This window comes from Petaurus breviceps, unplaced genomic scaffold (genome assembly GCF_028583685.1).
Source record: "Petaurus breviceps papuanus isolate PSGF00001 unplaced genomic scaffold, PetGlider_PUasm1.0 90451, whole genome shotgun sequence".
NCBI classification, from domain to species: domain Eukaryota; kingdom Metazoa; phylum Chordata; class Mammalia; order Diprotodontia; family Petauridae; genus Petaurus; species Petaurus breviceps.
The window spans coordinates 2,253,596-2,278,814 of NW_027187258.1; the positions used below are offsets into that span (position 1 = coordinate 2,253,596).

The following is a 25,219-nucleotide window of genomic DNA, read 5'->3' on the forward strand; positions in this document are numbered from 1 at the left end:
CACTTAACTACTGCCTCAGTTTCCTCATCTGCAAAATGGGGTTGCTTACAACTACTTACCTCACAGATTTGTCATGAGGATAAGATGAAATAATATTCGTAAGTGCTTAGCACAGTGCTCAGCACATAGCAGGTACATAATAAATGCTTGTTAAAAAAATATGCCCAGGTGGGGCTAACATGGCAGAGTAAAAGCAGGAACCTGGCTGAGCTCCCGCTCCAACCACCTCCAATACCCATAAAAAAATAACTCTAAACAAACTTCAGAGCTACAGAAGCCACAAAGTGACAGAGGGAAACAAATCTTCTGCTGAAGGCAGCCCAGCAGGCGGACAGGAAGGGTCCATCACACGGAGCTCAGGACACAGCACAGCCCCGTGTGAGCTGCCCGGGACCCAGATGCAGCCAAAGCAGACTTCAGGAGAGTGAACCACCAGCAGCTGTGGCGGTTTCCAGACTTCTCAACCCATAAACACCAAAGACAAAGTAAAAAGTCAGTGGGGGACCCTGTTGGAACTGACAGAAGAGCAGCAGGGTCCGGCCTCTGCCCCTGGGGCAAGAGATGGTGGAGGCACATTGGAGCTCCTGGCCTACAGATCATAGGGGGACCAAGAGACAATTCAGAGGATAATTGCTCTTGCTTTGACCTGCTTGGATCTGGATCACGGTCTAAGGTGGTGGTCCTGGGGTAAGAAATGCCAGTGTGCCACAGCTTGTGGCAGCTGTAGAGAGGGCACCCTCCTCAGACCTCTGACAACAACTGGGAAAACCCCAGCAATTTGGGACAAAGCACTTTCCACTCTGGAAGCAAAGTTCTACCAGGGCAAAGAGCTCAAAAGTAAAGTAACTGGATAGCAAGATGAGGAAGCACAATCAGACCATAGAATCCTTTTTGGGGAACAAAAAGCTTGCCAGAGTGTGTGGAGACCTCAGAGAGGGCACCCATCTAATACCTTTGGCAGCTGAGAAAACCCCAGCATTTGGGACAAAGCTCCCCTGTCTGGTGGCAGACTCCTACTGTGGCAAAAAGCCCAAAAGTCAAGTAATTGAGTGGCAACATGAGCAAACAAGGGAAGCAAAGCAAACAGAGCAACCCAACTCTACACTCCTATTTTGGGGACAAAAAGGATCAAAGCATGGAACAAGAGGAAGACAGTGAAGTCAGAACTCATGCACCAAAAGCTTCCAAGAAAAATACGAGCTGGTTAGAGGCCATAGAGGACCTTAAGAAGGATTTTGAAAATCAAATAAGAAAAGTGGAGGAAAAATTGGGAAGAGAAATGAGAACGATGCAAGAAAATTATGAAATGAGAGTCAACAACCTGACTGAAGAAAATAACACCTTAAAAATAGACTAATTCAAAAGGCAAAAGAGGCTCAAAAAGCCAAATGAGGAGAAGAATGCCTTAAAAAGCCAAATTTGACAGATGGAAAAAGAATCTGAAAAGCTCACTGAAGAGAATCATTCCCTCAGAATTAGATTGCAGCAAATGGAAGCTAGTGACTTTAGGAGAAATCAAGATACTATTAAACAGATCCAAACAAATGAAGAAATAGAAGGCAATGTGAAATATCTCATTGGAAAAACCACTGACCTGGAAAATAGATCCAGGAGAGATAATTTAAAAATTATTGGACTACCTGAAAGCCATGATCAAAAAAGAGAGCCTAGAAATAATCCTTCAAGAAATTCTCAAGGAAAATTGCCCTGATATTCTAGAACCAGAGGGCAAAATAGAGGTTGAAAGAATCCACCTATCACCTCCTGAAAAAGATCCCCAAAAGAAAACTCCTAGGAATATTATAGCCATGTTCCAGAATTCCCATATCAAGGAGGAAATATTAAAAGCAGCCAGGAAGAAACAATTTGAGTATTGTGAAAACACAATCAGGATAACACAAGATCTAGCAGCTTCCACATTAAGGGACTGAAGGGCTTAGAATATGATATTCTGGAGGTCAAAGGATCTAGGACTAAAACCAAGAATCACCTACCCAGAAAAACTGAGTATAATGCTTCAGGGGAAAATATGGTCATTCAATGAAATAGAGGACTTTCAAGTATTCTTGATGAAAAAAAACAGAGATGAACAGAAAATTTGACTTTCAAATACAAGAAGCAAGAGAAGCATGAGAAGGTAAACAGGAAAAACATATCATGAGGAACTTTTTAAAGTTGAACTATTTACATTCCTACATGGAAAAATTATAATTGTAATTCATGACACTTTTATCAGTATGATAATAATTGAAGAGAATATATACGTATAGGAGGGTGTATGTGTATATAAATAAATATGTGTGTGTATATGTGTGTACATGTATACATAGAGGGTACAGTATCAGTTGAATAGGAAGGGATAATATCTAAAAAATAAAATCAAGAGATGAGAGAGGAATATATTGGGAGGTGAAAGGGAGAGATAGAATAGGATAAATTATCTCATATAAAAGAGACAAGAGAAAACTGTTACAATGGTGGGGAAGAGCAAGAAGGTGAAAGGGAATGGGTCAACCTTACTGTCACTGAATTTGGTTTAAGGAGGGAAGGACATACACACTTAACTGGGTATCTTATCCAACAGGATAGTAGGGGTGAAGGGGATAAGACAGGGATGATAGAAGGGAGGGTGGATTGGGGAAGAGGGTAGTTAGAAGTAAACTCTTTTGAAAAGGGACAGGGTCAAAGTAGAAAATAGAATAAATGGGGGTGGGATAAGATGGAGGGAAATATTGTTAGTCTTTCACAATATAACTATTATGGAAACGTTTTGTGTAACTACACATGTACAAGCTATATTAAATTGCTTGTCTTCCCAATGGGGTGGATGAGAAGGGAAGAAGGGAAAGAATCTGGAAATCAAACTTTCAAGAACAAATGAAAAAAGAATTGCTTTTTTACATGCAACTGGGAAATAAAATATACAGGCACTGGGGTATAGAAATCCATCTTTCCCTACTAGAAAGTTGGGGGGAATGAGGGAGGGTATAAGATAGAGTTTATTGGGGGAAGGGGTATTCAGTAGGCTCTCTATCTTGGGGTGGGAGTAGGAGAAAGATGAGGAGAAAATTTGTAACTCAAAATCTTGTGGAAATGAATGCTGAAAACTAAAAATAAATACAAGTTTATTTTTTTTAAAAAGACTTACCTATTTTAAAAAAATGCCCAGAGAGGGCATTGCATTTGAGGAAGGTCAGTGAAAGTCTGGATGTTGCCTAGGGGAAGTCATCAGGATGGTGGAGAGACTGGAGATCACTTCACATGATTATCAGTGAAGGGAATGGGAATGTTGAGAGAGGATACCTGGAGTGTTTGGCCCTCGAGCCTTTCCTCTTTCTCTCCTTTCCAATATCTCCTCATTCACTGGCTCCTTTCCTGATGCCCACAGACATTTCCAGGTCTCAAGTCTTTCAAAGAGCCTTGCTTTGCCCAAGTCATCCCCTTAAGCTGTTGTCCTTTATCTCTCCTCCCTTTTTAAGCCAAACACCTAAAAAAGGCCCTCTCAATATATCATTTCAATTTCCTCACCTTCCCCCTCATCTCTCTACCCTTTACAATCTGCCTTTCAAAAGAATTGTTTGAATCTGCCCTATGATCACCAATTATCTTTTTCCTGCTTTTTCTCATACTTAGTTTTTTTTTTTTTGACGGAGGGCTCAATCTCAGCTCAGCATGGCTCAAGTGGTAAGTTCATGGAGGTAGGTAATCTGAATTCATATTTGAAAGGTCAAGAAGAACAAGATTACAGTAGTCCTTGAAAGCTCAGCAGAGGGATCTGAGCTTTACATCCCAGGCCAGAGTAAGCCACTGTGGGCTGCCATAGGAGTGACTGGAAGGGTAGATGGGAAGATGAGGGGAGATCTGGATGGAGGCCCCTATGGGACTTTGAAAAGTAGACATAAGAGGGGCGGCTAGGTGGCGCAGTGAGTAAAGTGCTGGCCCCGGAGTCAGGAGGACCCGAGTTTGGTTCCGGTCTCAGACACTTAACACCCACACCAAAAAAAAAAAAAACAACCCAAAAACTAGCAGTATAACCTTGGGCAAGTTACTTAACCCCAATTGCCCTCCAAAAGGCAAAAAAAAAATAGAAAAGTAGACACGAGGATCTGCACAAAGAAAGGTGCCCTAAATGGGAAGCCAAGCTCAAGAGGAAATGGGGCTAGTCTGGGTTATGTTGTGAGGGCAATGTTGGCAGAGTGAAGAAAAGTGGGGGAGGAATGTGGATTAAGGTTCATTGGGTGACTCATGTGCTGTGGATGACAGGAAAAAAATGAATGGTGCTGATGTTCTTGGCAGTGAAGAAGTGCTTGATTGTAGTCTATTGTGCGGAGGCGGGGATCCTTGACAAGAAGGATGCCAGCTAGCATGTTCACATCAGGCCCAAGGTGGCCTATTAGGAAGTGGCTACTAGATACTGAATGAAAAATACTGCAGCTATGGAAGAGAGAAGATTTGGGGCCTGATTGGATGTGAGAGGCAAGTGAAGGAGAGGGCAGAGGAAAAGATAACTTCAAGGTTACACACAGAGGAGACAGGATAAATGGTGGGGTTGTAGACAGAAGAAGAAAAAGCAGAATGAGGATTTGGTTTCTAGAGAAAGAGATAATGAGCTTGGGTTTAGACATGCTGTGGGGAGAGGCAGGTGTCTTTGGCCTGTTGGCAGCTGGAGACATGAGTCTGTGGCATGAACGTGAGGTCATTGCAGAGGGGAGGTTAATAAAGTCATGGGCATGAGCGAGCTGCCAAAGGAGACACTCAGAGGGCCAAGGATTGACCCTTGGGGACTGTGCACATGAAGGGGATGGGAAGAGGAGGAGGAAGCAGGGAACAACTGGTCAAAGAGAACCAGGGGGAGCAGAGCCTACACCCTCCAAGGAAACAAAACATACACACACACACACACACATGCACACACACACGCGCGCACACACACGCACACATACACGTGCACAAACATGCACACGCACACGCACACACACACACACACACAAAACATGTGGGTAAGGCACCAATAGCTTTTGTGACCATGTGGCTCTTTGACTTCCTTTTCCAGCTCTCTCTCATCAGCCACATGGTCATACGATAGGAGTCAATGTCAATACTGCTGTCCCTGGGAGGATGATGCCTGAAGAAGTGAGGAAGAAAATCATGAGCTAAAGTCACTGAAGGAGCGGCCAGGAGTGAGAGAGTGCTACGAGCAACGTGGTGGGTGGTCACATGAGAGACCCAGATTTGGGCTGGGACAAGGAAATAGAAGTAATGCTGGTTTAGAATTGGGCCCAATGGAGCCAGGGCTGCAATGCCAGGGATGAGAAGGTGAGGGTTCAGGGCAGTCGGATGGGCGGTGACAATAGGTGACTGAAACTGGGACACGGCTCAGATAGGACCAAGAGGGTGTGTGTAGACACAGTGGGCAGGAAGCAGGATGGAGACTTCCAAGTCTAGCCCTGGCCCACCCCACTCAAATGTTCATTTCCAATCCTTCATAAGGCTCCTTAAACACCAGCACAAAGCAAAACAACCAGTGCTGGCAAAGGGACCATGTCTGGAATCTAGGCAAGAATTGTGCCCCTTTAAACACCAAGGGTTTTCCCGTTTTCGTTTACACAACAGGCTGGCTGGAAACTACTCTACTCTTGAGCTTCCTGTCAAAGGGCACCATTGCCAACTCTGTTTACTAGTCTCACCCCACGTATACCAGCTTGTTTGGCTTCATTGGCTTAGACCACTATAACTTTCTTCCCATCCCCCACAGGCCAGTTTACCAAGCACCTTTAGAAACCAAGTACCATTATACTACATGGGCTAGCAACATGAAACCAGGAATACCCCTTATACACAGCTTGTATGGCACAGTGGATAAAGGGCTGGGTGAGCCTAGAGTCTGGAAGACCTAAGTTGAAATCTGGCCTCAGATACTTACTAGCTGTGTGACCCTAGGCAAGTCACTTAAACCTCTATTTGCCTCAGTTTCCTCATCTGTAAAATGGGAATAATAAGAGCATGTTCCTTGTAGGGTTGTTGTGAGGATCAAATGAGATCATATTTGTTTAAAAAGAAACACACAGCTCAGTGCCTTGCACATAGTTGGCACTCTCTAGAGCTTCTTCCCTTCCCCTTGCCATCAGCTGATCCTTGCCATAGAGCCTCTACCATCACCGCCACTCCATGTCCAGGGGAGGGAATAGAAGGCGGCTGGGGCCTAAAGAGGACCACTGACCAAATGGGACCAGTAAAGGAGGCAAGCAAGCCTAGGTACCTGGGGAGCTGTCCTAGGTGCTGGGAGAGCTACTTGCTTGAAGACATAGTCCCTATCCTCAGCGAGGCTCTGGGCCAGTAAGAGGAAATGGCATAAACAGAGACCCAGAATCCCCAACATCCCATGAGAATTTCAGAGAGAAGAGAGCTCACATTGCTGGAAAGGCTAGCTAATATAAGGGATGAGAGACTCAGATTCCAAGAGATCTCAAGAAACCAGAATGATAGGCTGAAGCTAAGATGGTGACACTTATTATGGAGAAAATCAAATTCCTGCTCTTTGGTTGACAGAGACCTGATGATATCTGCATGACTAGACAAGTTTCTGTGAAGGAAGATCTGGGTGTCAGGAGTGGGACATGGCCACATTAGGAGAGGCAGAATGCCCAAGAGCCTAGTCAGACCCACAGCTTTGGGAGGATATTACTCAACTAGAAGAAGAAGAGTCTCCAGAGCAGCCCAGTCATTATGGGGGAGTAAAATCATGACACCCGATGATCTGGGGAAGGAGATAAGTAAGGCTGAAAGGGAGGGCATGATCACTACCTTCAAATACTTGAAAGACTAGACTTGACCTCAGAGGCACATGCTTCAGATAGGTAGATTGTGGTCCTCTCTTGAGGGATAGTTAGAAGTGTCCTAAATTAGAATCAACACAGAGAAAACTGCATGTATACAGAATTACACCAGATGGACTGAAGGAGACGGCAGGCTAGGGACTGGTTAGAGAAATATGTGAGATGGACCAGGGAAAGTTTTCAGCAAGAGGGGAAGCAGCTATCCAAAACTCTTTGGACTGGGATGCAGCTCTGCTCCAGTCACCTAATTCCCATAGGAAGACAGCAAAGGATTCCTGCACAGAAAAGCCCCCATCTGGTGCAGTTATTGGGATCTAAGCATCATGCAAGGAACTCATCCAGCTGTTTCCTAAGAGCATTCCACTAAATTAAAAATGCACACTGGCAAATGATTCCATGCAATTCAACCTTTGACCTTACCAATAGCACAGACCAAATTTCTGCAATTACAGTGTTATGCATTCCAAAGAGAGCTTAATGAAAATGACTAGCTACTTTTCCTCTAACTCAATCAATCATTTTTATACAGGATCTCAGGCAGCCTTCAAAGCTGCATCTGCAAATGAAGCACACCATCACATTTGTAACCTTTGGCTTCACATTCTGGCTCCTGGGACTGCTGGCCAACTGCTCCCACAGCACGGAAGGACCAACTCCCAAGGCCAACAGGAGGTTTTGGGTTTTGATCCAGGTACTTTGGCCTCCCTACCACCTTCCTTAACTTAAGCCCTCTTCTGATGTCTTCATGCTGTGGGTATGCCCGTGACATTCCAGAGGCAGATTATTCACATCTTCATTCCTGTCCGACTCTTGGTGACCCCATGGACCACAGCACCCCAGGCCCTTCTGTCCTCCCCTCCCCTAAGTCTGTCCAAGCTCATGCTCACTGCTTCCATGCCGCTCCCCACCCATCTCTGCCATCCCCTTCTCCTTTTGCCTTCAGTTTTGTTCAACATCAGGGGCTTGACCAATGAGTCCCATCTCCTCATTACATGACCAAAGCATTTAAGCTTCAGCATCACTATTTGACCTTCCACTGAACAGCCTGAACTGATTTCTTTAAGTATTGACTGATCTTATTTCCTTGCCATCCAAGGGACTCTCCAAAGTCTTCTCCAAGTGCCACAAATTCAAAGCATCAATTCTGTGGTGCTTGGCTTTCCTTAAAGTCCAGTTCTTACAACCTACATTGCTACTTGAAAAACCATAGCTTTGATTCTACAGACTTTTGCTGGCAAGGCAATGTCTCTGCCTTTCAGTCTGCTGTCCAGATTCACCAGAGCTTTCCTTCCAAGGAGCAAGTGCCTTTTAATTTCATGGCTGAAGTCAGTGTCTGCTGAGATCTTTGAGTCTAAGAATATAAAATCTGACAATGCTTCCACTTCTTCTCCTTCTGTTTTCCAGAAAGTGATGGGACCAGTTGCCAAGATCTTCATTTTTTTAATGTTAAGCTTCAAGCCAGCTTTTACACTCTCCTCTTTCATCCTCATCAAGAGACTTCTTAATTCTTCTTCACTTTCTGCCACTGGAGTGATATCATCTGTATATCTGAGATTGCTGATACTTCTCCCAGAAACCTTCATCTATCCTGACATTTTGCATGTTGTACTCTGGACAGAAGCTTAAAAATAAGGTGACAATCTACAGTCTTGTCCGACTCCTTTCCAACCTTCGACCAATCAGTCGTTCCTTGTTCAGTTCTGACTGGTGCTTCTGTGGCCACATACAGGTTCCTCAAGGGACAAGGAAGAGAAAGACTCGGTGCATTTTGTTGTGATTCACACAGAATTGAAGACAACTGAAAAATGACTGAACAATGAAATTGGCATTGGTAGGAGAGGTAGCCATGGTGCTGAAATCATCCAAGTAAAGTGGCCTCCAAAGCACAGAACCTGGAGCAGGAAGGGCCACCAAGGCCAACCCAGCCAATCCAAACCCATCCACTGCTCCTGCTCTTCATCTGAGGAAAAGAAAAGGGGAACTTCTCTGGATGGCAGGCAGCATAGAATCAATCAACATTTATTAAAGACCTACTATGTGCCAGACACTGTGCTAAGTTCTGGGGATTCAAAAAGAACAAAGACAGTCCTTGCCCTCAAGAAGCTCACAATCCAATGGGAGAGACAACATGCAAACAACAATGTCCAAAGCCAGCCCTCTACATAACAGGAGACAATTACCAGAGGGAAGGCCTTGGGATTAAGAGGGGTTGGGGAAAGCCTCCTGTAGAAGGAGGGATTTTTGTTGGGACTTAAAGGAGGGCAGGGAGGGCAGCAGGCAGAATGGAGGAGGGAGAGCCTTCCAGGCATGAGGGGTTGGCTGAGAAAATGCCCCAAGTCAACAGATGGAATGTCTTGTTTGTGGAACAGCCAGGAGGCCAGTGTACTGGATTGAACAATAAGATGTAAGAAGACTGCAAAGATGGGAGGCTGGGGGCTGGGTTATGAAGAGTTTCAGATGCCAAACAGAGTGAACAGATGTCAGGAAGGTGAAATTGACAGGCCTTGGCACCATACTGGGTATGGGGGAGTTAGAGAGAGTAAGGAAGTCCGGGCAACAGATAGGTTGGGAGCCTGAAGGCCCTTTACAGTCATAGGGAAGGTAGGAGGAGGGAGAGGGTTTTGGGGAAAGATAAATGAGTTCCATTTTGGACATGTTGAGTTAAATTGGCCATCCAATTTGAGATTCCTGAAAGACAGTCAGAGATGCAAGAGTAAAGGTCAGCGGAGAGTTTGAGGCAGGAAAGTGAGATGTAAGAATCCACAGCATAAAGACGGTAACAAAATCCATGGGTTCTGAGGAGATGGCTAAGTGAAGCAGTCTAGAGGGAGAAGAGAAGAGGGCCTGGGACAGAGCCCAGAGGGACACCTGTGGTTAGAGGGCATAATGGCACGATGTGGAGGACGATCCAGCAGAGGAGACTGAGAGGAAGCCACCAGAGAGGGAATGGGGTGTCCTGAAAACCAAAAGAGAGTGACCAACAGTGTTAAAGGCCACAGAGGAGCCAAAGAGAAAGAGTCCACTGGATGTGGCACCTCAGGGATCTCTTTGAAGAGAGCAGCTTCAGTGTAATAATGAGTTTGCCAGATGGATTGTAAGGAGTTAAGAAGGTAAGAAGAGAGGAAGTTGGGGCACCTATTGTACGTGGGTTTTGCAAAGAATTTAGCTACAAAGGACAGAAGAGATATAGGGCAATAGTGAGTGGCGATGGAAGGGTCAAGTGAGGGTTATTTCAGGATGGTAGAGACATGAGCATGTTCGTTGGCAGTCAGGAAGGAACCAGGAGACAGGGAGAGATGGAAGATAAGTGAGAGACAGGAGATGACAGAGGGCAGATCTGTTGGAGGAGATGGGATAGAAGGAGATTACTTGTGCAGTTAGAGAGGACAGCCTTGGTCAGGAGTTAAGGCCAGCTTTTCATGTGAGACAGGGGTGATGGAGGAGATGGGGGAGATAAGGAAGAGGGGAAAAGGGGGAGCTCACAGCAAATGGGCTCCATTTTTTTCTGTAAAACATGAAGCAAGGTTCTCAGCTGAAAGAAAGGAGGAAGGAGGAGTCATGGGAGGTTTGAGGAGGGATGAAAAGGTTTGGAAGAGCCTCTGTGGAGAGTTGGGGAGTGAGATGATGAAGGAGGTAGAGTAAGATTGCCTAGCAGCAGTGAGGATTCTGGTGAGGTTGTGTTGCGTAACAGAAATGCAGTGGACCCAGTCAGAATGGTTGTGTGATTTTCTTCATTTAGTAGCAGGTGTATAGGAGTGGACGTGAATGAATGGTGGGAGTGATTGGCCGGGTGTAATCATAGCTATAATAAGGGGGGTGAGGGATCAAGAGAGGAGGTGCTGTCTAATCATCTCATCCCAAGGAAGAAACTGATTCTCCCAGAGTGAATGACATATATGGATCAGAAGTGGAAGGTGTGAGATCAGAACTCAGTTCTTTGGACTCCCTCCCACTGACCAGTTTCTGCTTCTTCCCCAATAAAAGATGACTCCTCAGAACTCTTGTCATCTACACACAAGGCCCTGTGCTCAGCACTGAGGACTCAAGTGCAACAAGACAGAGATCACAAGCTCCCTGTGCTCACCATTTAACCAATCTGAGTGGACACTTACATAGGCATTCTGGTAAGGTAGGCAGGGCAAGTCTTCTTAGGCCCATTGTTATCTCAAGGCCCTGCCTTGGCAGGGACTGATTCATTTCTGCATTTAGTAAATGTGAGGTCACCAGCTCTGCCAAGAGTTTGGGGCCTCCCAAAGGATAAGACCCATGTTTTGAGGACCTAGTGGGCTAGCAAGGGAGAGGAGGAAAGTGGACAAGTAGAGAGCCCATGATCTCAACCCTCTCTGAACAAAGTCAATTCTCAAGCAAAGGAATGATGAGGGTGGCTGAGCTTACCCAAGGAAGCTTTCCTAAAAGTCTCAAATGCCCATGAAATGATGACCATCTTGATGCAGATGATTTTCAGATTCCCCTTCCCAGCCCCAAGCTCTCTCCTGACCTCCAGGCCCACTTCCAACTGGAGTCCAACACAGTGAAAAGAGAACTCATCTTCTTCCTACCCAGCCTTCCATCTGCTCAATTTCCCTGTCATCCTTGCAGTCCCCCAAGCCTGCAACCTGTCATCCCCTCTCACTTACCCCATGGCTCTAATCAGTTGCTAAGTCTTGCCCTTTCCCTCTTCACAACATCTCTTACTTACACAGCCATCTCCCCAGCTCAGATGTCCTCAGAGCCTCTCATGGCTTGCAGTGGCCCCCATACAACTGCTACAATGATTTTCTGACCATGGCACTCCCTTGTTCAAGAAGCTTCAGGATTGGGGTGACTAGGTGGCACAGTGAGCAAAGTGCCGGCCCTGGAGTCAGGAGGACCTGAGTTCAGTTCTGGCCTCAGACACTTAACACCCACACACAAAAACTAGCCGTGTAACCTTGGGCAAGTTACTTAACCCCAATTTCCCTCCAAAAGGCAAAAAAAGGAGCTTCAGGATCAAACTCAAATTCTTTTGTTATGCATTTAAAGGCCTTCAGGCCCAGCCTTATTATACACATCTCTTAACTCGCTGGCACACACTATTCCATTTCCCATCTCTGTCCCTCATATGAGCCACACAGCATTACTGGACTGCATACCTTCTTTGGCTAGCTTTGTGTGATGCTGAGCTTGGGCCCCCTCCCATTTACCAGTGGCCCTCCCAAGCACATCACTTTTCATCTGCATAGACATGTATGTGCCCTTTCCTTTGATCCAATAGAAGCTCCTGGAGGGAAGGGACAGTTGGGGTTCTATACTCATATCCCTGGCACCTGGTACAAGGACCTGGCACACAAAAGGGACTTAATAAATGCCTGTCGATGGTGAGCTCCCTCAACCATCTCTGAATTTCAGAGTGTAAGCAATCCAGACCCTCTCTTGAAATGAAGTTTTTGTATTTTCCCCTAACAAGTGAGTTAATAATGATATTCTAATGATCAGATATTCAAAAGTGATGTTAACAGATGTCTCTCCTAAGGTGAACATGTTCCAGACGCTTTTCGAAATGTGCCAGCTGCTCCAGAGGGGAGGAGGAGAGGGGAAGTGGCCAAATGTGGAGGCTGTGGGACAGGGGACAAGGGGCAGGGGTGGGGGGAGATGCCTCCTGCAGCTGGCTTGCTGGGGGTGGCTTTCCCTGGAACCTGTTTCAAGCTCTTATGTGTTAACAGTAAGGGGATTATTCTTAGACAGACAATTCAGATGCACAGCTCTGGGCTGCAGGGCCAAGCACTTGCACTACCATCTCCAAGAAGTCCCCACCCCCCGCCCCAAGCTATGCCAAGATCAGATGGGGGGATGGATGGGAAGCACTTGGCCAATCTTCCAGCACTAGAGAAATGTCAGCTGCTATTCTTATCATCATGATTATTGTTAATTATGACCCTCATCAGATGAGAGGGGAGAGCTGGAAAAGAACTCCCACAACGCTGAGGGCATACATAGCCAAGTTTTACAAATGAGGAAATGAACAGAAATGATGTGCTATGCTTCAGGTGAGGGACAAATCTTGGGACTCCCCCCTTAATTCATGTACCGTTTCAGGGCTGGCAATGCCACCATCTGCTTTCCCCCTCGATGCTGCCCATCACTCGAAGGTGCACCCAGGCCCTTGCCCTAAGTGCCTTTGTAGGTTTGGTTCAGTTCTGTTCCCATGGTGCCCATCCACAGAAACCACCCTGGCCTCTCCTCTGCGGCTCATGCCTTCACCAATGCTTTCCTTCACCTCGGACTCTTTGGCTCATTTCTCATGTGAGATAGCCACCTTGCCTCGTAGAGTCCTTGGTGCACAGGAATGGCTGATGGCACCCTGAGACGCTGCCTTTGCAGCAGCCTCTGGGCAGGGCCCTTCCGCTAACGGGTGTGCCAATAGGTAGAGCTGCCTGTCTCCGGACAAATGATGACTGAAGTAGCCAGAGCTAAGGGCTAAGTATAAGAGCCTTTCCTCCCCCTCACTGCCACCAAGGGGCTGGCACGTCATTCTACCAGAGCTGTTGAGGCAGTGCGGGACTCTGCATGTGGCCACTTAATGAGCTGGCACCAAAGAAGCAGCAGGGCCAAACCGCCTGCTCACCAACCATTAACATTGGCCAGCCTGTGAGCGCCTCCAGATGTCGTGGAGCAGTCTTGGATCAATGCATAATTACTGTGCAAACAGATATGATGAGTTGGGTGATTCAGTTCCTGCAGACTTCACACCCAGTGGCGCCTCCTGTGTCCCAAGTGTGTGATGCGCGAGGGCCCCGAGCGTGGCTGGGGCCCAACAAGTGGCGAGCACAGATGCCCCCAGGCAGCCTTCCCTTGGCACAGGAGGCCCGAGGACGCTCTGAGGGGACATGAGCCAGCCCAGCAGGGTGCGCTGGCGGGACAGGGGGGGTCCTTACCATCTGCTCCTTCACTGCTTTTGCTCCTCTTGCTGCGCTGAGCACGTCTGCTCTCTCCTTCAGGAAAGAAGAACTTCAGCAGAGCCAACTGCAAAGGGACAGAGGACACAAGAGTGAGCTGTAAACGGCGCCAGTTCAGACACAATGGCTTAGTGCGTAGCACGGCTCCCTCATCCCCGCTTCCCTTTCCTTTCAAGGCTAGAAACCATGGAGGCGTCTGGGATCCAGCCCCGACCTCAGCCATTTCCTAGGCCTGCTGTCCCCTTCTCATCATTGCCACAGGCTATGACCTGATGGAAGCCCTCCTCTTGCCTCCATCATTACCCACCCCCTGACTCTGCTTGCAGTAGGGCTCTGCCTCAGTGGGATGTCTCTCTCCCCTGCTCCTCACCCCCCAGGAAAACATCTGTTCCTTGCTCAATGCTGTCCCAACTTCCTGACTCAAACATTTTGCTGCCTACTCAGTGAAGTTAAATAGCAAATCTCAGTAAGCTCCCTGAAGGCAGGCCAGTTGTGGCTTCTGCTTTTGCATTTCCAGAACCTGGCACAAAGCCTAGCATCCAGGAGACATTTTATCAAATTTGAAGGCCAAACTCCTTCTGGAATTCCCGGGGCCCCATTCAGTGTAAGCATGGTTTGCGACAGAACAAAGCCTCCACTCCAGGTGGGCCCCCCATGCCCTTCCCATCTCCCTCCGCCTCCGCCCTTCTGCACAGCGTGCCTCCCTAGCCCCCTCTGCCCTCCTATCTACACCTCCCTGTGGGCACCGAGCACATCCTCTGCCTTGTGGCCTAGGCTAACAACGAGCTGCCTCATATATGCATGGCTCATCTCCCCAGTTCCCCAAGGGCCCGGCCAGGCCAGGCCCAGGGCTGACACTCATCTGCAGCTTCCTCCCAGTGGCCTCTGTGCTCTGTGTGCTAATGAAATGTGCTTGAGCTCCATGCTCTCTCCAAATGCCATGGCTGGCTGAGGTGGGCCAGTTCAGAACAACAAAAGACCCCATGCCTCCTGGCTGTTTTCTGGCTCAAACAAGGGCCCCCTGGGGTCCCTCAGCCTATGAGCCAAATGGAGCTTTTTGGCCCAACTGCTAGAACTGCTCAGGGTAGCGATGGCATTCCTATGAATAGACAAGACCCAGCTGAGATGCCAGAAGAGTCAGAGATGGAGGCCAAGAGCCCAGTGTGGCCCAGCCTGGCACACTGGAGCCACACCACTATGGAGAAACACATTGTTTTCAATGTCACTCTGAGCTGAGGGAGGACAAGCATTATTAGTCACATGTTCCAGGGGAGGAAAGTGAGGCTCAGAGTGGCTGAGGAGAATTTCTTAAATAACCAGTGTGTGCTGGACACTGCCTCGAGGGTTTGAGCTCAAAGGGCCTGGCCCTCAGAGAAGGGGAGGGCTGGCTCATGCACACAGATCAGAGGCTGGAGAAGGGCGAAGAGGGAGGAGGGCAGAGGGGAGGTTGGCCCCCAAGCTGAGGAATCTGCTGCCCTGAGAGGCCTCTGGGATGGGAATGAGTATGTGTATGCATGCTTGTGGGGGGGGGCAGTATACATATACCTGCAACAACTGATTTCCTTGTGCCTGCTGCTGAGCCAGAGAGGGCTCTATTTGGGGCTTGTAGCAGAAGGGAATGGACTGGCTCCCTGCGCTACTCCCAGATGGAATCCTTCATCCTCTGCTATCTGTTTCACATATGGACTGCCCATATGTGAAGGTATTCCCTACAAAACCGGGGGGAAGGAGAAAAAGGCCAGCCCGATGTCCCAGAGGAAGTGCCCCACCCCAGCTGCAGAAGGGAGATCCATCAGTGCTGATGGGCCAGTGAGAAGGACAAGGCCCAGCTGCCCGCCTGCCCGCCCACCCTGTGTCCAGTAGCCTCCAGGGGCAGGTTAGAGGGTGGGAACCAAGCAGGAGGCCTAATTCCCAGGCTGTGGCTCTCCCGTACACGAGGTAGGATCTGGCTCAGGGGAAACAATCAAATTCTTCATACTTTCTTCACTGATTATGCCAGGGTGAACACAGAGGCTAGCTGGCAGCCCAGAGCTTCCCTGGTTGTGAGCTCACGGGGCAGCCCCGTCTGCACTGCTATGTGCTGGACAAGGGCTGCCTCCGGCCCTCCCATTCCCATAGCCCTTTGCATGGCTCCAAGTATAGATGAAGAAACTGAGAGAAGGAGGAGGCCAGGCCCCAGTGAGGCAGGGAAACGACTAGCTCAGAGCCCAAGGGATTATGGCCTGGGCCTGTTCCTGTCTGCTGCTGCTAAGCCCAGCCCATTGCCTGGCTGCATTGCACAAAGGCAGCAGACCCAGGATGTGACAGACAGATGGCAGTCAAAGCAAAGAAATGCCCCAGGCTGGGAGCCAGGGAGGAGACTTTGGGCTGGCAAAGCAAAGGGCACCTCCAGTCAGGCTTGTTGGGCTGGGACAGGGTGAGGAGCCCCCACTGGGGTTTCTTTGTCAACCCCAGGCATACACATCTAGAGACACACCACACACCCCTCTATGTATGCACACACCACACATCCATACATGTGTGCAATATAACACACACACATGCACGCACGTACAACAACCCATACATGCGTACACACATAACACACCTACACATGCATGCACACACCACAACCCATACATGTGTGCACACATAACACACACCCACACACATGCATACACCACAACCTATACATGCGTGCACATGGATGCACAACACACACAACACACCCATTTACACACAATGCAAGCCACATGCGTGCACGCACACACATCCACTCATCCACGCACCCTCTACCAGGCACAATATGTCCACAGCCCCCTCCCACCAGCCAGTGAGCTGGGGTCCTCGATGATTCTTATTCCCATTTTCCCCAAAAGGCACATGAAGATCAGAAATTTACCATAACCACAGAGAGTGCACTCCACAGGTTCCAAAGTCAGAGGCCCTGGAGTCAAATCTCCCCAAGAACATTTATTACCCAGCTTCCCTACATGCCAATGAGGATGTTGGAAGAGACGACCCCTGAGGTCCTTTCCTATCCCAGAGCCTGCTCATCTAGGACTCTCAAACACCATGGGAGAAGTGTTTGCCCTGGAGCCATACTGCCTTAAATAAATGGTGTCATGAGGGCCCCCTGTAGGCCTGGGAGGCCCACACCTCAGCTCTTTGAAGGACTCAGGCCTACAAGGCCATGTTTTCAAGGGTGGGCAACTTTGTCTCTCCTCCCCTCTCTTTTAATACCCTTGACTAACTAGCCTTCCACTTCCCAAGTGCCTAAGGTGTGTACCAAAGCATATAGCAGCTGGCAACCACTGTGAAAGGTCTCCCCCCCACCACTGTAAGTAACACCCCAAGATCCCATGGCCAATTCCATTACACTAGTCAGCTGGCGCACCTGGGAGGGAGTGTCCAAACCAGGGAGGGGCCCTGCGGGCACTCAGCGGGCACGGAATTGTTAGAAGGGTGCAGAGCCTTCAGGGAAGGGTGAGAATGAACAGCAACTCCATCCAAGAAGCACGGGCAGATGCAAGCAAAGATGGGGGGCCACCAGGGAGGTCTGAAGGCTGAGGAGAGTATGCTGGCTGGAAGCCCTCTGGGCAGCCCTTGGGCCCACAGCCACTAACTGCTTGCTGGAACTCTGGGTGCTCTGTATAGTCACGACAGGGGAGCCCAGAGGGCTGTTTCATGGCACCTGACTTGATGCTCTCAAACATGTAGGACTGTGTGGCCTTAGCTTAGAACCCCTCCCTGCAGGACCAACATGAACCCTGGAAAGTTATGCAAGAAGGTCTCCTTCCTGGGGATGTGGCTCTCTTGGTGTCACATGGGGTGCACAGCATAGGGCTCAGTCAACACCGGGTCCTGCCTGTGCAGCTGCCCACTTGTGCTCAGGTACAGGACACAAGCATGCCAGGCTCCCCTTGGGGGGCCCAGTGCTGTTTTCAACATAAAGGCTCTGGAGAACAGGGGCGACGAGGCTATCCTTGGGCTGCCCAATGCCTCACTTGGTGCTCATCGTTCGGAAGGGACAATGGAACAGCTGCTGCAGCTCTGGCAGCAGGGCATTGCCCACTGAAGGCAGGAGTCTCACTTGGTGGGGAACAGGTGCAAAAATCCAAAGATGTGGAGCAGGAAGGGGATATGTAGCCTGGCCCTTTCAAATTACAAAGGGGGAAACTGAGGCCCAGAGTTAATGCTTCTGTGCCTCTCAAAGCAGGTCTTTCTGTTCCTTGAAATCCCAAAGCCACCATAGTTGTCCAGGGTCACATGGCAGCAAATAACGAGGGGTACAGTTCAAACCTAGGTCCTCTCCTGCCACATGGAACCTGCTCTTAGCATCTTAGCAGACCTTCTGGAGCCAAAGCGGCTGCCATGGTCCGGCTCCAGCTAAGAGACTTCTGAGCACTTTCTCCAGGGACCTCAAGGACTGACAAGGCCACAGCAGCTGCTCATCTAGCTGGGCTCACTTCAGCTCTACCTGTAGATAGCTTTGGTTCCTCAGCTGGCAGCAGGGACAAGAGGGGGAAGGAGGGGGATAAGAGCTGCTTCATCATGACCCCTTGGTGCTTGGGGATGGGGAAGAGGAACACAGGAGGCTAGAGGGGGCAACAGTGTTGGTGGTCTGATTGTAGCCAAACAAGATGGCGAGAGCTGAGTTGAGCTGAGCCTCTGTGGGCCACTGTAGCCATAGCTAGTGGGCAGGCCAGGGCTGGAGTCACAGCCTCTGCCAGGGAAGTCAATCCATGGTATTGAGGATCCAAGGGAAAAGTTGCAGTGGGAGGGTCTCTTGGGGAATCAGCCCACACTGTTCACCAGAAGAACCATGCTGGAATCCAGGAGATGTGAAGCGGGTAGCCTCCTAGGCCCTGGTATGGCAGCTGGCATGGACCTGATATACTCTCAACCCAAGTGCTGAGCTGAGAACAGTTACTGAGTCTGGGTCCCTAGGCACCACCCCAAACAGAGAAAAAAGCCAAGCGAGCCAGGACATTGGCATGGGGCACTGGGGGCTGCATGCTGTAGACCAGACTCTTCCTGGACCCTTCTGCCAGGATCACTACTGAGGCAGACTGAAAACTGCTTGAGAGAAAGGACTGCAAATCTGATTTTTGCTGTGGTTTTGGTGTGTGTGAGTGTCTGTGTGTGTGAACACACATGCATTTGTGTACCCATGTGGGTAGGACATAGTGTGTGACCCCACCTTGGTCTCCAACACTGGTCTCCAACATCCAAGGGGCAAATATGAGGGGATGTAAGAAAAGGTCCCCATTGGCCATGAGGACTATGGGGGGGCATTGTTGCCAGGCAGCCAGCCCAGGTTGCCTTGGTGATGGAGGACAAGTACCTCAGTGGTGTTTGGGGGGAACACCATATGGGTGGATCATGCCTATCTCTTCTTCCTATCTGCCTTAATCATTCGCTATTTAATAGGGATGCAAAGACAGATGCGCTGTGAAACTGACAAGTTGATGAGGTGAGAAGGAAAGTACCCAACTCAACTCTTCACCAAGGGAGGAAAAGATCAGTGAGAAGGAAAGACCTTTGAGAGATGCAATGAGAAAGCTGAGAAGGGTGGCCTGGGCAGCCAGCTTCAGGAAGGACAGGGCACCGACCTTGGGCCTTGAAGATCAGACCAAAATGGGGGACAGGAACGCTGGCATTGGCAAAGACATGGAGGCTGGGAACTGGGGAGCGAGAACAATCCATTTGGTTATGTGGGAGATGCCCAGCTGATGGGACCTGCAGGAGAGGGCAGAGGAGCCCAGGAGCTCACAACTGAATTGCTAACTGCATACTGGGGCTGAGGGACTGGGAGGCCTTCTTTGGTTGGAAAAGGAGGGAAAGGGGGTCCAGACTAGGGAGTCTTCTGCCTTCATTTCCTCATTCCAACATTAAGTGTCTGGAGCAGAGGACTGGGCAAGGTTCAGGGATGTTGAAACAACAGTGGGAACACCCTATGCCCTCAGGGAGTGAGGCACTGAACTGCCCTTGGCGCCTGACAAGGGAATGAAGGCTTCTAAGAGGCAGAAGTGAGTGGACTCCAGACATGGACCACAGCCTGGGCAAAGGCACTGGAGGGGAGAAATGGAGGCAGGGAGTGGAAGTCACTGTTTCTGAGGAGTTTGGCAGTGATGTGGTAAACAGATATGGGCCAATAGCTTGAGGGCTGCTTGTTTCTCCAGACAGATGAGGAAACTGAGGTTCAGAGAGGAGAGGTAATGAAAGGACTATTTGGGTGAAAAACCTTCCAGAGGATGTAGGTGAGCCAGGCCCAAGCTCCTTAGAGCAGCCTATCTGAAGCCCATTGCTTGGGATACCTTAGGAGCATTGTGGCCGCCTCTGGGCGGCGTGACTTAGGAAGGATTGTAGTGTGTGGGAGGGGAACCAGGAGGGTGAAAGCCCAGAGTCCATGTCACAGGGATGAGGGGCACATGGAAGTTTGGGGCTGAAGGGCTGTCATTTGGAAGAAAGGTCACACCGGGCAAAACCAGGAACCAGGAGGAAGCTGCAAAGAGACCAGTTGAGGCTTGGAGTCCCTGAGTGGAGAAAGATGACTGGAGGAGGAGAGCACTGGGAGGCAATGGAGTGTTCAATGCTCCATTGGGCCTTGAAGGCAGCTAATGTTCCCTGTCACTTCCAGATCGACCTTCTGCCTGCACTACTCACCAATCTCATCTCCTGAGACTCTCCCAACGTCTGTCCAGACAGATCTGCTGTTCTTCCTGCCCAAAGCCTCAGATGAGCACGTGGATATGTCATTATACACCTCGGTCTCCCAGTTCATCAGCCCCCTCAACACCCATAGATTTCCATCAAAGGGATAGCCATGTACCCATCAACGTGCCACCTCTGAAGTGTCCCTCTCTGATCATCCCTCCTCCTAAGACTTCCCATCCTAATTCCACTTCCTCTTCACCTACCCTGACTTCCAGATCCTCTTCTATCTCCCATTCTCCCAGGGCATAATCCCCGTTCTGTCCCCACTTTCCTCTCTTCATAATCTTGACCCTATAAGTGGGGTCTTTCAATCCCTTACCCTCATCAATTCACAAAATAACAATCTTCAATTCTTGCTCCCCCCACCATCTGCCCTCTAATACTGAAAGGAGAGCCCCACGAAGGCTCTTAGCCATGCCAACTAGGCCCACTACACATTCTTGCTGCTCCACTGGGGAAAGCGTTTCATTCTTCACTGATTGATTCCCTCCTGCACTCCCTGGGGCAGCTGGTTCAAGCTTAGCCTCTCCCCTCCCACTCCACTATCATCTCCTCACCTACTTTAAAGAGAAAATTGAGGCCAGCCATTGTGAGTTCCCTCTGCTCCCCTCCTCAATCCTGGAAAATTCATCTGTCCCTCCCCCCCTGCCATTCATGCTTTCCTTCAGTTTCTGAGGAAGGAACAGGTCCTTCTCCTGAACAAGCTCATCATTCCCCATCTCCTCTGGTAGCATTCTCTCTTCAGTAACTTCCTACTGGAGCCTCCCCAGCTGCCAAATACTGATCAAGTCCCAGCCCCACACTCCCACCCTGAAGAAACTGCCATGCCAACCTCTCAAACCATCTCCCTATAGCTCTTCTTATGTTAGCCAAACTCCCAGACCTACTGGTGCTGCCCCTCCCATCTCCCAAGAAACCAGCCTTGGACTTGGCTTGCTCCCATTTCCCTCACTTCACAGCCACAGGCAAGCTGGCTTCTGAACCCGGCCCTCCACAGAAACTGTTATCTCCCAGGTTAACCCCTCAGCTGCTAAATCCTTTCCTAGCCCTCAGCCTCCCTGACTTCCCTAATAAGAGCTAATCTCATCACATACATTTTCATGGTGCTTTAAGATTTGCAAGGTACCATTTGATTCCCTTCCCCTGAAATCCTGGGAGGTGGCTACTATTATAGCCCTTACATAGATGAGAAGACTGAGGAACACGAATGTTGTGGCTCTATAGTTTCTAATACCATCAACTACCTCCCCTCCCCTCTTGCAAACCCTCCTTCATTGGCTTCTACAAGCCACTCTCTCCTGGGCTCCAAAGCTCCATCCTGGGCCTGCTTCTCTTCTCTTCTCTGCTGACCTCATCTGTTCCCATGAGTTCAATGTTCCTATCTATGTGGGTGACTCCCAGGTATGCCCTAAACTCTCCTCAGAAGCCAATGGCCTCTCCCTGGACATCCCACAGACACCTCAGATGCAACAATCATCTGCTTTTCCCTCATCCAAACTTCCTTCTTTCTACTTGCTCCCACTCAATCAGGGCCATAAACCTAATTCTAACCCTAACTTTTTCACCGGGCCCTCGCCCGCCACATGTGCCATCTCCCCTTCTCCAAGCCCGCCTCCAGCTGACTGCACTGTCTTCCTGGCACAGGTGTGACCATGTTACTCCTCGGCTCAGCAATCTTCCGTGGCTCCTTGTTCTCTAAGACCAAATGCAATCGGATGAGGAAAAGGTGAAGATGCCTCAGGTAGTGCCCAGCTCTGGCCTCAGCTGCTAATACTAAATCAAAGGAATACTTGACTTATAATTAAAGGGAAAACTTGGATTTCTAGAAGCCTGATTTGGATTGGGTTTCCTCCAGAATTCAAATGGAGTACATATTTTTACAAAATTAGCATTTCATTCTTGGTTCATTGAAAGCACATTTTAAAAATGCTCAATATTAAAGACTTAAATCACACACGCATGCACACACACACACGCATGCATGCACACACACACACACACACACAGTCTGATGCCACCTGCTTTTCCCAGCCTTGCTGTAGTCTTATACTCTCCACACATTCTAAGTTCCAGTCACACTGGCCAACACAGACTGTTGCTGAAATGCCTCCTTCGTTATCCCTGTCTTTCCGGGCAACACCCCTCCTTCAGTTCCCTGGCATTTACATATCTGTGTGCCTACTCTATCCTCTGACCCTACCCCACACTGTATAGAGGAAGCTTCTGGACAGGAGGAGTTGCTTTGCGGTTCCCAGAAAGGCAGGGTGGTCCATTGGCCAGGGAGCTGAACTCGGAGCTACCAAAACCTGAGTTCAAGTCCTGTTGGGTGGCTGGGCCAAATCAGTTCATCTCTAACTGCCTCAGGACTGAGAAAAGGTCATTAAGAGATCACTGGTCACGCTGGAGAGAGTAGTTTTGGTTGAATGATGAGATTGGAAATCAGACTGCAAGGGGTTTAGAAGAGAAAGAGAGGAAAGGAAGTGGAGAGCCAGCCCCTGAAAGTCTTCTCAAGGAGTTTGGCCATAAAAGGAAGGAAAGAGAGGAGATGCTATCCAGCAAGGATGGCCAGATCCAGTAAAGGCTTCTTAAGGCTGGGGGAGACGTGGACCTCTCTGGAGGCAGTGGGGAAGCAGGCAGATGACAGAGAGAAACTGAGGACAAGGGAGAGAGTAGAGATGACAGAGGGGACAATCTGCAGGTTGAGGGGTTGTCCTGGGCCAGAAAAAGGGCTGAAGGAGGGGAGAGGGGCAGAAGGTCCCCGAGGAATATGAAATGAGAAGGAGCAGAGAAGCAGCAGTGCTTGGAAAATGGCTGAGGGAGTGCGGGAAAGGGGAGTCATGGGAGGTGTCAGGAGGGATGAGGTCAGAGGAACTGTTGAAAATGCCCTGGAGTGATTAGTGCCAGATGGATTGAGCTTAGCAAAAGGCAGGCAGGCTCAGTAACCAAGCAGCAAGGACTCATCCAGCCACTGGTAAAGGGACCATCCAAAGCGCCTACACTGGCTGTACTATGTGATTTGGCCAATATCAAGTGAGAACTGCAAACTCACAAACATTATAAGAGAAAGTGATGGGCGTGAGGAATGCCTGGGCTCCTCTCCAGCTGCTGTCCAGCACCTCACTGAGCTAAGTATTGCTTGAAGGAATGAAGAAGTGACTCAGAGGGAAAACCAAGGCAAACTGAGAGGTACAAGAGAATTATGCCCTGCATTGGGAGGTTGGCATAATGACTCAGGGCTGAAGAAAGAGGCCCAGAAAGCACCAACCTGTTCAGTGACATTATGGGCTGAACCCAGCTCCTTTAGAACCAGGATTATTTCATTCCAATGCTCTTAGAGGGGGCAGCTAGGTGGCGCTGCACTGGTTAGAGCACCTGGCCTGAAGTCAGGAAGTCTCACATTCATGAGCTCCAATATAGCCTCAGACACTTCCTAGTTGTGTGATCCTGGGCAAGTCACTTCACTGTCTGCCTCCATTTCCTCATCTGTAAAATGAGTTGGAAAAGGAAATGGCAAAGCACACCAGTATCTCTGTCAAGAAAACCCCATGGTTGTCCACAGGGTCACACACAGTTGGACACAGCCAAACAACAAAGACTCATAATAGATATTTGCTGAATTGAATTTCAGTATTTGAGGATCTGTGGTTTCCCCTGTGAGTACAAATTGTAAGCCCATTCCCTCCACACTTGGACATTCCAGTTACAGATGTTGACCTTCTTGCAGCATTGAGCTGATGAAAGCCCGTGGGCTAAGCTGATCTTCAGTGTGATGGTGACTGACACTTGTCTCATTCCTCATCTTTCCTGGACTCTCAAGTCTTTCCAGACTTTGAAGAGGCCACAATGAGGGCCTGGAAAGAGCAGATAAATGTATTGGGGCTCAAACAAATCAGCTGTACAAGCATAGGATGGGGGAAAGGGATCAACACCAAGTCAGTCAGTCAGTACCCATGAAGCCCCTACTATGTGCCAGAACTGAGGGTACAAATACAAACCAGAAGGGAAAGAGGTCTTGCCTTTCAAAAGCTCCCATTCTAATGGGGAATTACAGCACACAAAAGGGAGCTGGGGTGGCTGGGGGGAGGAGGAGGCAGGAGTGGAATTCTGTTTGGGAACCATGTCATCCAAGAGCCAGCTGAAATAACTGGGGGTGTTTAACCTGGAGAAGACTTAGGGAGACATGCAATACAAACATCTGGAAGAGGTGTTAGGCTTGTCCCGCTTGGTTTAACAATAGCTTATACTTGAAGAAGACCTGGGAGTCTGAGTGGGCTGCAAGCTCAAGAAGGGAGCAACATGACATGGCAGTCCTGTTTTTGTTGACATGATCACAAGTGTGGCTCACCCTAGGGACAGCGCAGCCAGGGCATTCTACTGTAGGGAGAACATTGCCAGGCTGGACTATGGGAACCAGGATGGTGGCTGTACCTGAAACCACATCAAGGCAACTTAAAGGAGCTGAGGGGAGGAGAGGGAGTAACTCAGCTGGAAGGGGGATTCCACCTTTTTGGTTTGCCCCCAAAGGGTGGAACTAAGAACAATGGACCAAAGTCAACAAAACCCATGTTTCCATTTGATATAGTGGATCCCAACCACTTGGAAGGTCATAGAAGAAATTTCTGTTCACAGACAGTCCCTTCTGAGGCTATGATTCTTGCTACTGATTCTATGGCTTTGAATAAGGCCTTTTCCTTCCTGCACCTCAGATGGCTTACATACATTAATGATGGCAGGGCTGGATCCCATCAC

General features: G+C 49.0%; 1 protein-coding gene across 1 annotated transcript in view; it reads right to left on the reverse strand.

Moving 5' to 3' along the window:
* The window catches only part of EDA (ectodysplasin A), a 163,792-nt gene that overhangs the window by 25,698 nt on the left and 112,875 nt on the right, over positions 1-25,219 (reverse strand). Inside the window, exon 2 of the mRNA XM_069062475.1 lies at positions 13,751-13,838. Within this exon, the coding sequence (XP_068918576.1) occupies positions 13,751-13,838 (88 nt within the window). The remainder of the gene's footprint in view (positions 1-13,750; positions 13,839-25,219) is intronic.